This window comes from Sinocyclocheilus grahami, unplaced genomic scaffold, assembly GCF_001515645.1.
Source record: "Sinocyclocheilus grahami isolate Dianchi unplaced genomic scaffold, SAMN03320097.WGS_v1.1 scaffold352.1, whole genome shotgun sequence".
NCBI classification, from domain to species: Eukaryota; Metazoa; Chordata; class Actinopteri; order Cypriniformes; family Cyprinidae; genus Sinocyclocheilus; species Sinocyclocheilus grahami.
The window spans coordinates 645,155-659,985 of NW_015505531.1; the positions used below are offsets into that span (position 1 = coordinate 645,155).

Here is a 14,831-nt window from a genome sequence, read left to right on the forward strand (position 1 = left end):
GATAAGTCCAAGTGGAGTACTGCATCTGTCGTTAATGTGTCGCTTCCCAACCGTGTAATCCCATAATGCTCTTCTTAACTAATTATCTGTAGAGGGACCTTTTTTGGCATTTTCAGAATCTGTGACTTAAAATAAGTCTCAGAAGATTGTGGGTCATTAGTCATTTTACTGGCGCACTCAAGTATTCCTCATGCATTTCCTCCACAGGTGAGCATCTCCACTGTGGGCTATGGCGACATGTTTCCAGAGACTCCTCTGGGCAGGATTTTTGCATTTGCGTGCATCTCATTTGGAATTATTCTCAACGGCATGCCAATCTCCATCCTGTTCAATCAATTCTCAGACTACTATTCAAAGCTGAAAGCCTATGAATACACCACCTCTTTGAAGAATCGTGGGAAAGTGAGGTTTGTGAAAAGGGCTGCAAAGAAGTTTTCAGAATGTTTTTAGGTTGCCATGTGCTGACCTACTCTTTCCACCAACGGACTGATTTTTAAATTATGGACTTGATCTTTTCAAAAAATTCAAACCAACCAGACCAATTAAGTAACTGTCTTCAAACAAACTAGCCACTGTTTGCTTTTGTGCTGCTGGATACATGCATATTGAGGAACTTTTGTACTATAAACTAAAGTCTTTTTTTTTTTTTTACGAATCAACGCATTTAGGCTGCTCTAACAAGGATGCCATTAATAAATACTTGCCTTGGCACAACAATTGAATTGTACGAGATCATTTGTTTGCTATTACATTATGGCACAGTAAAAAAAAAATTTTTTTTTTTTACAATGTCATTAGAAATAATCAGTTGAAGGTTTTAACATCTGGCTGAGCACAAGCTCAGCTTCAATGCTTTTTTTATATCTATATATAATTTTGTATAGACATTTGTGTAAGTTTTAATCAAGAAAAGCCAATTTATGATTTACATCAACTGGTTTCCAGTGGAAGCACTGAGCAGGACAGATTGCAAGATTTCCTATAAGATTAACTTCTGTAATGGCAGGGCTATTTGGCAACATTTTACAGTGCTTTAAAGGAAATTCAGAACTGACATCCTCACTACAATAGCTTGGTGTTATGTGACAATTACACACCCTGCCCAAACTTGACTTAATAAAAGGTGGCCATTGTGACATCCTTAAGAACGTAGACAACTACAGTTGAATTCACTCTGAAAAGCACGTTCATGCAGGCATTGATAATCCTTGAAAGATTGAAGTCCCAAGGACAGATGGAAGTAGAGTAGGACAACAAAATTCATTTTCAAGCATGCATGCCTCCATATTCAAAGCTACCTTTTTATATTTTATGTCTATAATTTTTACTTTGAGTTGAAACTACCCTTTTATTTTTTTTATATATTTTATTATTTCTATTATTATTTAAATACAAGCTGACCTAAAATAAACTTCACAAGTCATTCAGAATCTGCTTGAAATTTGCTGCAACACTTTATGAACAAATCTCACATAGAAATCTCCGGATTGTATTTCACCCCAAAAATCTAAAGAAAGAAAATTGATAAAGAAACATATGTCTGTTATGATTTTATTGCATGTTGGTAATTTAATAAAAATTAAGCACATTTTCTGCTAAATCACCTTGTCTTTGACAGTTTTTTAAATCAGCATATATTAATTGTACAAAAAAAAAAATCATGCATTAATAGCATTTCTGTCCACATTACTGCATCATTTGCTTAATTTTCATGAAAATGTCTTGAATGAATTTTGAGGTGAAATACAACCTGGACATCTTCTTGATTGGTTTCATAAGATTAAAAAGAAAAATAATAAAAAAGAAATAAAAACTCAGGTTCAGGTATTTCTGCGAGTGTGTGTTCTGTATTTACATACATCAGCATATAAATTCTCAATTAAAAATCCAAAGGAAAAAGAACTAACAAAACAAAACTGATTTGGCAGATCAGGCCAGTTTTTCAAGCAGAACCTCAACGCCTTTCGAGTTCTGGACCTTCTGTAGTTCAGGAAGGATGGATTTCAGCATAACTTTCACTTCTTCAGCAACACTTTCATCTGCACTTTGGAGAAGGCTGTGGAAACACAATGAAAACCAAGCAGCTGAAACTTCAATCAAATACAATCAGCCAATGCACAGATCCACTCAAACGTTAAACATGTCTCTGCATACAGCAGGGGGTTCCATTTTTCATATATTTGGTGGGAAAAATTACATCAGAATAAACAAACAGTCCAGGCAAAAAATATAAAGAAACAAATCTCTCACTGCTTAAAGTCTTAGGGAGATTATAAGAGGTCATGCACAAAGACTGAGGCTGAGACGGGGAGTGGAAAGAACCCATAATCCTTTGCGGCATGTAACTCAAGGGCTTGTTTGCTTCAATGGCGGCTGGGAGCCAGAGTTTAGTCCTTTATTAGCATACAGATAACAGCAGAGAATAATGAAGCAGGACTGTGGAAGATGTGCTTAACCTAAAGCTCACTGTAGGGAATCCCTCCAGCTAATAATCGTGCTTTAAAAGACAGCGTGATGGAAAAGCAGCGAATTTGCTGCGATAGAGAGCTTGGGATGTCACAGGATAAGCGCTTTTGGAGGCTTTGTAAAGTGGGGGCTTTAAACATGAACGACTGCACAGAGATGTTCTTCTGTGTGTGTTCAGTGTATTTAACCAGTGCTCACAGAACAATGGCTGCTGTGCTATGTTTACACCCACCAATTCAAAAGCAAGTTTTCTATCTTACTAGAGTGCATAAAAGGGAGTGTATTTTGTTATTTTTAGATCCGTTCATTTGTGAAGGTCATAAACTTACCAACAAAGAACGATGGCACCACGGTTGACTGAAGCCCACGTCTTGAGGTTCTCCAACCCCACCTTCTCCAGAAGAATCCTGGAGAAACGCTCTGGGGAATAAAATAAGGCAGGGCAGGCCAGTAAAACATTTGTTCGCATTGGAAAACGACTCACTTTGTTTTTATTAGTTTACATAAAGAAAATGACTTCTATGAATAGAAAAAGAAAATTCAAAAGTATCCTCAAAAATCCCATCAAGCTTTGACATTTTGTACTTGCCTTCTCTCTCTGCCTCCTTCATCTTAGCATCCTGCTCGATCAACCATTTCAACACCAGATGACCAGCGGGGTGCTCTGCCATATGAAGCTACAGGAAACACAATTATTAATCCATTAGCTTAAAAAATATATATTTAAACCCTGTAACCCTATAATGCTTTAAATATTTCTACAAAAAAAAATAATAATTGCAAAACTTTCGAATAAAGTCCCATTAGTTAATGCATTAACTAACATTACCTAACAATGGGCAATACATTTGCTTCAGTGTTTATTCATCTTTGTTATTGCTAGATAATACAAATACAACCGTTTATTGTTAGTTTAACTCTGGACCATTAAATATCAAAAATATGGTCATGCAGAATAATGCATTAATATGTTCTTTATATGTACTAATAATGCATGAGAACTGGCCCCTAAAGTCTTACCATAAATTTTGAAATTAAGATGAACAAATGCTTTAAAAGTATTTTTCATTGTTAGTTTATAACACCATTTTTTAAGTAAGGGATGATGTACATCCAGCCGGTTGTTATCTCAGAATAAACCCCGACAGGGGGATCAGGACGAAGCGGAGGGGTCTTGTATCAGCCTGAAGGGGTTTATTCTGAGATAACAACCGGCTGGATGTACATTATCCCGCTTATTACACAGCTAAAAAGATTTGTCTTTACCATATATGTTGAAATTAATGCTGAAGTCTTCCATTGTAACACGCGGTGGTTAAGTGTTTTCAGTCACAAGATGCCGCCTGACAGTCAACGAAAGCGGAGTGACTCGTTAAACATTAGTAGTACCGGTCAAGATAACTCGTAGTACCCGGATGAGCGGTGTGTTATGCAATTTGGCGGTTGTTATCTGGGAATAACATACCGCTGGATGGCGCGATTGACCAATCAGAATCAAGTATTCCACAGAGCCGTGTAATAAATGAAGATAATCTTATTTCAAAATAAACTCGACTGAATGAATGAATGAATGGTGGATCCAAAGTAACACATTAACACTGCTATTACTGACAGTACTGCAGATATCTTCAGCATTAGGTGTGAGACACCTGTAGATGAGTTACCTGGCCATCTTCTCCTCCCGGTATGAGGGGTTGGGCTGCCAGAGCCGCCACAGCCTCCATGGCAGGTCTGAGATCTCCGATGGCGGCGCCCAGGATGTCCCTCACAGCCACGCTACAGGCTTTATCCATGACCATAGACGGAGCGTTCTCACACAGGTACTTCAGCAGAGGAGGAGACACGGCCTCCAGCAGCTCCGTCCTCCTGATCGCGACATCCTTCTTACTGTAGGAGAAAATACTTAGTAGTGCACTTCTTCATCCTTTATTTTCCATCTGACACCGCGGTGGGGCTGCGGTTGGCACTTATGACCCAAGTGCAGTACATGTCAATAGAAAAGAGGACATACCTGTGTGCATTGCCGTCACCTTTCTTGAGCACCTGAATGATCTCGGGTAAGAAATGGGCAGGGTCTCTTGGGCTCAGCATGTAAAGCAGCACCTTTTTACCATACTTATTGCTGATTACTTCAGATAAGGAACTAACCATTTCCTGAGAGCAAAATAAGACAAAAAAATGTCTCAAATATTAGAAACAATAATAATAAATAGATAAAATATTTGTCAAGACAAACTTTAGGTTGGCTTGAGAAAGCCTAGGCTGAAAGTTTAAAGGTGCAGTGTGTAAATCTTAGCGGTGAGGTTGTGAATTGCAACCAACGGCTGAGTCCCCCGCTCACCCCTCCCTTTAGACAAGCTACGGTGGCCCATACAGGACTAAGATGTCGTCGGTAAAGACAGCAGAGAGCAATGAGATTTCTTTACAAAGGTAAATTAAGGAATTGTATTTACTTAATTATTCAATAAATCAATGTTATTGTGAATATTAATGTACTTGTTCATCACTGTGTCAGTGTTTTATTCACAAGAACAACAAAGTGAGGAAACGCGCCGTGTAGAGCAGTTTGTCCGTTTAGGGCTACTGTAGAAACATGGCGGCGACTCCCATGTAAGGGACCCGCGGTGTGTGTAGATAGAAAGTGCTCAATCTAAGGTAATAAAAACATAACGGTTCATTAAGTACGGTCTTTATACACCTCTGAAAACATAGTTATGTGTATTATATTGCATTTCTGTCAATAGATCGATGTAAATATTACACATTGCACCTTTAAAGCAGTTGTAAATTTGGAAAATTTAGATAGATTAGATGTTGATAACATGTTTCTAGCATGATTAGCCTGTTAGTATACTGTTGGCATGATTAGCCAGTTACTAGCATGTCGCTAGCATGTTTCTAACAAGATTAGCATATGATTAGCATGTTGCTAACATGACTAACAAGTAACTAGCATGTCGGTACCATGATTAGCAAGTTATTAGCATGTTGCTAGAATGTTTCTAACATGATTAGCATGTTGCTAGCATGATTAGCAAGTGTCTAGCATGTCGCTAACATAATTAGCAAGTTACTAGCATGTCGCTAACATAATTAGCAAGTTACTAGCATGTCGTTAGCATGTTTCTAGCATGATTAACAAGTGACTTGCATGTCACTAGCAAGATTAGCAAATGATTAACATGTTTGCTAACATCACTAGCAAGTAACTAGCATGTTGCTAGCCTGTTTCTAATGTGATTAACATGCTACTAGCATGTTGCCAGCATTATTAACATGCTACTAGCATGTTATTGCTAACATTATTAACATGCTACTAGCATATTGCTAGCATGTTTGTAACATGATTAGCATGTTGCTAGCATGTTTCTAGCATGATTAACAAGTTACTAGCATGTTGCTAGCATGATTAGCACGTTGCTAACAGGTTGTTAGCCTGTTTCTAACGTGATTAACATGCTACTAGAATGATTAACAAGTAACTATCATGTCGATAGCATGGTTAACAAGTTACTAGCATATCTCTAACATTGTTAACATGCTACTAGCATATCGCTAGCATTATTAACATGCTACTAACATATCGCTAGCATTATTAACATGCTACTAGCATATCGCTAGCATTATTAACATGCTACTAGCATATCGCTAGCATGTTTGTAACATGCTTAGCATGTTGCTAGCATGTTTCTAGCATGATTAACAAGTAACTATCATGTTGATAGCATGGTTAACATGCTACTAGCATATCGCTAACATTATTAACATGCTACTAGCATATCGCTAGCATGTTTGTAACATGATTAGCATGTTGCTAGCATGTTTCTCAAGTGTCTAGCATGTCGCTAACATAATTAGCAAGTTACTAGCATGTCGTTAGCATGTTTCTAGCATGATTAACAAGTGACTTGCATGTCACTAGCAAGATTAGCAAATGATTAACATGTTTGCTAACATCACTAGCAAGTAACTAGCATGTTGCTAGCCTGTTTCTAATGTGATTAACATGCTACTAGCATATTGCTAGCATGTTTGTAACATGATTAGCATGTTGCTAGCATGTTTCTAGCATGATTAACAAGTTACTAGCATGTTGCTAGCATGATTAGCATAGACAGCAAGCGGCAGTAATCAGAGCGCTGTCGTCGCTGGTCACAGCACTCACCGTTCTCTGCTTGGCTGGAGCGTGCTCAAAGAAGTCCAGAAAAACTTTGTGCACCAACGAATGTTTGATGACGGCCTCCCTGTAGAGGGAGCGAAACGCATTAATGCACTCAGAAATGAAGTACTAAGAGACTGTATCATCACATACAGGTACAGATGGGCGGCAGGACGGTATATACTGCGAGACGGTTAAAACAAAACTGTCAGCTGGTACAGAGTTGAGCGACCAGAGTTATTTTATTAATGTTATTAATTATATCGTTTCAGAGTGTTTATTATTATTTCTAATTTGATCTTATTGCTTTTTTTTACTTTAGCTTTTCTTTTTAATTTCAGTTTAAATTTTAGTAATGTGCTTGTCAATTACTTTTTTTTTTTATATATATATATATTTCTATTCAACTTTACATTTATTTATTTTAGTCATTTTAGTACTTTATTTCAGTTGGCTTCCAAAGAAACATTTGTTATTCATAATTTGTATTTATGATATACTTTATTTTATTTCAGCTTTATTTCAGTTAATGACAATTTTTGTTTTTTATTCAGGTGTTACATAACGTGAAGCTACATAAAGTTACATAAAAAGATAAAATACATTTTGTTCATTTGTAATTAATTCATTACATTAACCACTGGATTAACAGATCTGTAACATTTACATTTTTAACACAAACCCCTTTTCAGCAGGATTTCCTACAAAAATAACTATTGTTGTGATGTTTACAACTTACACTCGATGAAAAATCCTCTAAATAAATTCTCCAGTAAACAGAGGACACTTATGAAAAGAAATTGAAAGATGAATTACTGTAGACAGCCCTAAAAATTCCTCATTGTGGTATAAGATTTCGGTCATACCGGCTTTAAAAGTTACTCACTTCTGAGCCATTGGTGTGAGGATCTGCTTCATTTCATCTATGATGCCCTCTAATTTCTCTGGATTTGCTTCCAAAACCTTCTCTAGCGTTGGACAAACTGAGGACTGAAAAACAGAAAATGCTCTCACCATCACGGCGGACACCAAACACACTGATCTTTCCATGTACTTCAGAAACAGAGTTTCCAAGAGTCCAGCAGCTCAGAGCTCGAGTACCTTGCAGACTTGGAATGCGTTTCCGTAGAGCTCCTCGGTGAGCATGAGTCTCTGGGACAGGACGGCCTTGTCGTTGTAAGCGTACTCGACTACTGAAGACGCCTCGGAGTGCCTGAGCATCTGCCTGACGTTCCCCTTAAAAGCCGACATCACTGCCCCCACCTGCGGTTTACTCCTACAGGACAAATCAGTGTTTTTGGATCATAAAAACATGTTCATCATTCTGAATCAAGCCTGAAGTCAAACACTGCAAAGAACGTGATTCAATCCATGTTTTTCAGAATAACTGCATTATAATTAGCTGAAATATGGAAGTGACTTACCCATACATTAGAAACTTTTTCACAATGTTTCTAGCATATTTCGATTTACTCAACTCCACTATGTGCTCTAGAAAGACAAACATCCAGGTGAGAAAGATGATGAGAGACAACCACTTCACATAACTTCAGTTTCATTGCCCTGATGAGAAGACCAACCTTTGAGCTCATCGAAGACCTCCAGTCTCTGCTGATCATTGCCAAACTGAATAAAACACTGCAGCACTCGTGTGGAATCATGAGCAAATGCAATCTAGTGAAGAAAAGACAAGCACAACAGTGTTTTACAGTAAAATACTATAAGATCACTTCAAACAGTGAATACTCAGCATAATAAAGAATCTTCACTTACCGTTTTAATTTTGCCCTTAACAAGATTCTGTAGCTCTTTCATCAGTTTGGCCCTTTTTTGCTTGTCACAGTCTTTCCTGTATTTCCACAAAACACACTGTGTGAGTGTTACTGCAAACTTTGCACTTTTTTCTGTCCTACACTAAAAAATGCTGGGTTAAATATAACCCAGCGCTTGGTTAAAAAGGGACAAACCCAGTGGTTGGGTTGTTTTGACCCAGGGGTTGGGTTGGTTTGACCCAGCGGTTGGGTTGGTTTGACCCAGCGGTTGGGTTGGTTTGACCCAGCGGTTGGGTTGGTTTGACCCAGTTGGGTTGCCGCTGGGTCAAAACAACCCAATAGCTGGGTTTGTCCCATTTTTACCCAGCATTTTTTAGTGTGTATGATATTTGTTTTAGAATTATTTGTTTATTTGTTAGAAGCGATGGCATCTTTTGCTTTGATATTTATTCAAACTAAATTATTGTAACTTCTTTTTGTCATTAAAAGTGTCTTGTTTTATGCATTTGTTTATTAACACTTTTGAAAAATAAAAAAACGATATATTTTACACAAAGTGCCATACACAAACCATTTCAATATTTACTGTAAAAACGTGGCTACCAAGAAGACTGCATTAATGGACAGTGTCAGTGGAAAAGCTTCAGATGAAATGAGTCATGGGATGTGTTAAGAAAACAAACATTTCTAACTTGGTAACTTATTAACAATATTTCTATTCTGCATTATTTCCCCATCAAGCTGTAATTCTTTATCAAATGATGCTAAATGTGTATAACTATTTATTGAACGTATTTAGGATTATTATTCATTCCCACCACAGAATAAACTGTAATTTGAAATGAGATGGAAATGACATTTGTTTATGATGGTTAAAAACAAAATTGAATTTAACATGAAAGACTGCTAATTTTCAACACTTTTTTTACGATGACTGAAAGGAGGAAAAACCAAAGTAAAGTATGTTCTTACTTCACTCAGTCATTTATTTACTTTATAACAGTAATTAAATATCGGTTCTGCATATCGGTTATCGGGCACATAAACATGCAAATAATTGGTATCGGTTATAAAATGTCAATATCGGTCGATCACTATACAAAATTCTCACATGCAATAAACAAACGCTTACCGTCTTACAATTTCCCACACTTGCTTTGCTCTGCTGACAATCTGGTAACTCTCCTTTTTCTCATTCTGCTGGCGATTCTGCTTCAACTCTTTCTTTTTTTGTTTGAATTCACCCCATTTAGGTTTCTTCCCTTCAGAGCCTGTCAAAGAAAATGCTATTGATTAATCAATACCTGAAAAACCACAAAACAGTATTAAAACCACTGCCAAACGGGGCAATTCAGGAGACATTATTGTGATATTTGTACCTCCGTCCTCTTTGCCTCCTGGGTGTTTTCTCTTCTTTGCGAACTTTCCATCTGCTGGTTTTCTGTTGAATTTCCGTGGTCCTCCATCTCCACCTGATTTTTTAAAAGTCTTTCCTTTGTCTGTGCTGTGAGGTTTGAATGGCCGCTTGCCCTGAGGTTTTCCTCCTGGTTTACCTAATAAAGCCACACAGATATTATTAATGCACTGTAGCCATATATCAGTGGACAGAGATTTGGTCAATACAGCCCTGCTGGATAGTGGATCCTTTACCATCACAAACACAACCCTGAAAATGAGGTCAAGTCAGAGACCTCACTGCACAATATTAAAAACAAGAATGAAAAGAAGTTACCCTTTGGCTTGAACGATGGTTTCTTCGCGTCTCTAACGTTAGGCGTAAACGACTTCTTTCTTGGTCTGGCCTCCATACTGAACTGCAAATGGTTAATTAATTAACTTTGTTAGATGACCGATTTAACAAATGTATACTGTATCTCTAGAAGCTGAAAAGTTAAACATGTGCTTTCATCGGAGAACCGTGGCGAGCAGATCTTGTGTCCGAATAACACCTCGCGAAGACCAAGTAATGGCAATTATAGTGGTTTATAGCGTAGCTTTAAATTGCTGACAGGCATGTAGTCTAATAAATGTTACACATATACAATATTGGAGCATTTCGTTGTTCAACAAGCCGATGAAACACGCTTCCACACTCACCCATGTGGCGTAGAGACAAATCACTTTACGGCATCTGAAGTCCACGCAGGTGTCGTAAGGAACTCTGAGAGCTCGTTTGCGACAGTCTGTCGTAGCTGAACGCAAGTGACTTGAAGTATGTTTTCTGTAAAGAGGAGAGTATTGTCCTTTTATTTTATGATTGTATTCATACAAAACTATTTTGTTGTGATTTGGATTTTTTCGTTTAAAAAAAAAAGTACTAAGATGGAATTGCAACTCAAAGAAAAGGATGTTGACTTCAAGTGAAAAAAATAATAATTTTATTCATTTTAAAATAGAATAATAATTACTGTCTGTAATTAGGCTACAGACATTAGCCAATGGTCTCGTATTCATAGATGTTGTATTAGTTCATTCCATATAATGGTGAATGCACTTTTTTTGTCAGCCAAATCCCTTTGATGTTAAATATTTACTTGAAGCAAATTTTAAATTAAATTATTTCAATAAATTAACTCATTCACATGTTTCTCTGATGTTGTTTAATGGTCACATGACATGCAAGTAAACAGATAAAGTACTACATATGTTAAATTATAATAAATAAATAAAAATCAAATATAGACAAATCCGTGTTATTTCATGAGATCAAGATCAATAACGGACTTAAGCAGTCTTCCTTTTATCAACAGAATTCAATGAATACAGATGACTCCTGACATGTAAATTACAACTGTACTGTAAAATAAAAAAAAGTGATAATATTATAATACAAATGCTTTTTTGTTTGTTTTTTACACTATACAAATAGTTTCTCTTGGCAAAACACACTCTCAGAAAAAAAGGTACAAAAGCTGTCACTGGGGCGATACTTTTTCAAAAGGTACACTTTTGTACCTTTTAGTTACTAATATGTACACTTTAGGTACTAATATGTACCTTTAAGGTACATATATGGACTCTTTAGATACAAAGGTGTGCCTTTTGAAAAGGTGCCGCCCCAGTGACAGCTTTTGTACCTTTTTTTTCTGAGAGTGCAGGAGCTGGAAAAAGCTGTACAGGAAATACTATATTGTGTGATCCTCAAGCATTTCAGACAAAACCAGGCTCAATGTGATTTTGCAACAGCAACATCAAATATTTTAACACACTTGGATTTTTGGACACATGTTGCTAGAAGGAGCTGAGATATTCAGTGCTGGTGAGATCTTCTAAAAAAAGGGGCTCCAGGTCCTCGTGTCTTCTTAATTATACTCAGAGTTGGGAGATACAGCTGTGATGAAATGGAGAAAATCACAGAAACATTTGGAGAAGGTGCTCTGAAGTATGCCGTTGTTCTCTTCACTCGTGGTGATGATCTTCATGATGGCTGAACTATTGAAGTGTTTGTGAGAGAAAACTCAGGCTTACAGGAGCTGGTGGACAAGTCATGTCATTGATAATAAGCGCTGGAATCAGAGGCAGTGTGGAGCAACAGAGTTCAGATAGAGAGTCTGATGAACACTATAGATGAGATGATGAGAGAGAATGGAGGATTTTACACTATTGAAGGGATGCAGAAAGTGAAGAGCAATACAGACAAAGAAATTCAGGATTTTAGAGCAGCATCAAAAGAGCAGATAAGAGAAAACAGAGATGAAACAGTGCTCAGAAAACTCAGGAGTAACAACAGAAGTTTTCAGGTTTTTCTCTTTTTGGATTAATAATATCTTCTTTTGTGATTCTGATTCAATTAAAGGGGAAGTGACCCTTTGAATCCCACCCAAATCTAAGTTTTACATGCTATCTTAGGGATCTGAGAAGTTTGTTTAAGGGTTGTTTCTTAGTAGCAACTGTATGTGTGTGGCTTCAAGAGAGTAAACACATTACTTCATGTGCAGGTTTATCTTTCTCTCTATGTGTTTACTCAGTTCTTAATATTCATTCTACACTGTACTGAATCTTATGTTGTGTGCCGTATCTTCTTCAGAGGTTAGTCAGAGATAAGGGAATGTCTCCGTCTCAAGGACTTAAAGACCATGTTGTGAAGCAGAAATTTTTTCTGCTGTCTTTGCTTTTGTATAATAATAATTGTTGAATTTGTACTGATGTTTTATCATCTCTTTGTCACCTGCTTTCTGCTCTTCCAAAGATGAAATCAAAGATTAATCATCTAAATCTCTTATCCTATACATTTTGTCATACAATTAAGTGGTATGACAACATTTTAACACTAATTTTAACACTATCATCCCTCGGCTTTTAACTCTATCATCCCAAACCTCCTCCTGCCCAAACTAACTCAGCTCTCCGTCCGTGTCCACCTCCGTCTGTCAGTGGATCACCAGCTTCCTGACAGACAGACAGCAGCTAGTGAGGCTGGGAAAATACACATCCAGCACCCGTACGATCAGCACTGGAGCTCCTCAGGGTTGTGTTCTCTCTCCACTGCTCTTCTCCCTGTACACCAACGACTGCACCTCTAAAGACCCCTCTGTCAAGCTCCTGAAGTTTGCAGACGACACCACACTCATCGGCCTCATTCAGGACGGTGACGAGTCTGCTTACAGACAGGAGGTCGAGCAGCTGGCTGTCTGGTGCAGTCGCAACAACCTGGCGCTCAACACGCTAAAAACTGTGGAGATGACCGTGGACTTCAGGAGAAACCCCTCTGCACCCCCCCCACTCACCATCATGGACAGCACTGTGACTGCAGTGGAGTCATTCAGGTTCCTGGGCACCACAATCTCGCAGGACCTGAAGTGGGACACTCACATTGACTCAATTGTGAAAAGGGCCCAGCAGAGGTTGTACTTCCTTCCCCAGCTGAGGAATTGTCTATTTTTATATTATTCTTTTTATTATCTGTGTCTTGTCTTGTCACTGTCATTCTGTTACACTGTGGAGCTTCTGTCACTAAAACAAATTCCTCGTATATGTGTAAACATACCTGGCAATGAAGCTCATTCTGATTCTGATTCTGATCTTAAAATTGCAAACATGAACATTCTGAAGTGGGCTTAAACACGTGCACCATTTAAACCATCCACAAAAAAACAGTATAATGTGAGTCCTATGTATGCAGGCACAGTTATTTGGCAGAAAGGATATCAGGTGTTGGTAAGGTCTCACTGAGGAGCTCATCAGTGCTTGAGTGAGACCTCTTCAAACTGCCTCCAAGGAAGCTGAGCTATTATTAGTGCATAAAGTGTGGGCACTTATCCTGATTAGCACATGATGAACACTAGGTTCCCATGTTTGCTACCAAAACATGCAGTTTATTTATTTATTTATATTTCGTAGCCAAGTCATGTTTAATGAAGGGGGTCTGTCAGTAGGGCCCAGGTCTCACTGGAAAAGACCCCGCTAGCTGCTTCTTTACATAAACTGATTTGAACTTTTTGTTTTTCAAAGCCTTTTTTTTTTCCTCCACTGAATGAAGCCATGTTTGATAGAGGCCAAATTAATTCTATAAAAATAATCACAATAAATTCTTAATAGAAGATTTTTTTTGTGGTGTCCAGCTGCACGTATGTGCATTTATCACAGCCAGTCTGGGATGTGCTTGTTCACTGACTGGAACGCGGTTTGTCCCTCTCTACTCGCCGTGAGCAGCTGATATGCAGGTCAAAGGTCAGGCCAGTGCAGCAGACAAGATGGAGGTCAACCAGGCAAAACAAGAGCATCTGCTCGCACTAAAAGGTACTGCGAGTGTTTACCTTTCTTACTAGAGAACCGAAAGGGCAGCTGAATGTCTGAACGATGTCGCGAGTGTACCTTCATTCATGAATATCGCTGCAGTGCCCGCTGTATCGGTGCTCATCCCTACTAGCTGCTAATGCTAATCAGTTCTGCGGAGTACAGAATGGACTATTTCTTAAACCTGCTGCAGCTCGTTAAGTTTGAGGCACAGTACATGTTTACTATTGTTCTCTGTCTTTCAGAGTCAGTTATGTGTGCCTAGTAGTTTTTTGATCGTTGTCATGTAGTAAACAAATGACAGGTGCTGTTTTGGATCATCAGACAGATCTCGGTCTCCCTCATGACACACACTGCACTCAATATTATAGTGTATGAATTATATAAGGTTATTTTGCCATTCATAACCGGAGTCTGATAGACCCTCCCCCTTCGCTACGAAATTAACCATTTACTGGAACTGAACATTTCAGTTGTTATAAATGTTTTAAAGGGGTCATCTGATGCGATTTCAAGTGTTCCTTTCTCTTTGGAGTGTTACAAGCTGATTGTGCATAGATAAGATCCCTGAAGTTACAAAGACTAAAGTCTCAAAACCAAAGAGATATTCTTTATCAAAGTTAAGACTCTGCCACGCCCCCCTAAAACGGCTCGTTCTAACACGCCCCCACATATCTACCTCACTATGTGGAAATATT

The 14,831-nt window shown here is 38.1% G+C and overlaps 1 protein-coding gene and 1 pseudogene across 2 annotated transcripts in view; one reads left to right on the forward strand and one right to left on the reverse strand.

Moving 5' to 3' along the window:
• Positions 1 to 1,834: 1,834 nt before the first annotated feature.
• LOC107548668 (pumilio homolog 3-like) lies at positions 1,835 to 10,595 on the reverse strand (annotated as a pseudogene).
• A 3,422-nt stretch (positions 10,596 to 14,017) lies between these two features.
• trappc13 (trafficking protein particle complex subunit 13) overlaps positions 14,018 to 14,831 on the forward strand; it is a 17,205-nt gene continuing 16,391 nt past the window's right edge. For both annotated transcript variants that reach the window (XM_016229446.1, XM_016229447.1), the window contains exon 1: positions 14,018 to 14,136. In XM_016229446.1, the coding sequence (XP_016084932.1) occupies positions 14,055 to 14,136 (82 nt within the window). In that variant the 5' untranslated portion in view covers positions 14,018 to 14,054. The remainder of the gene's footprint in view (positions 14,137 to 14,831) is intronic.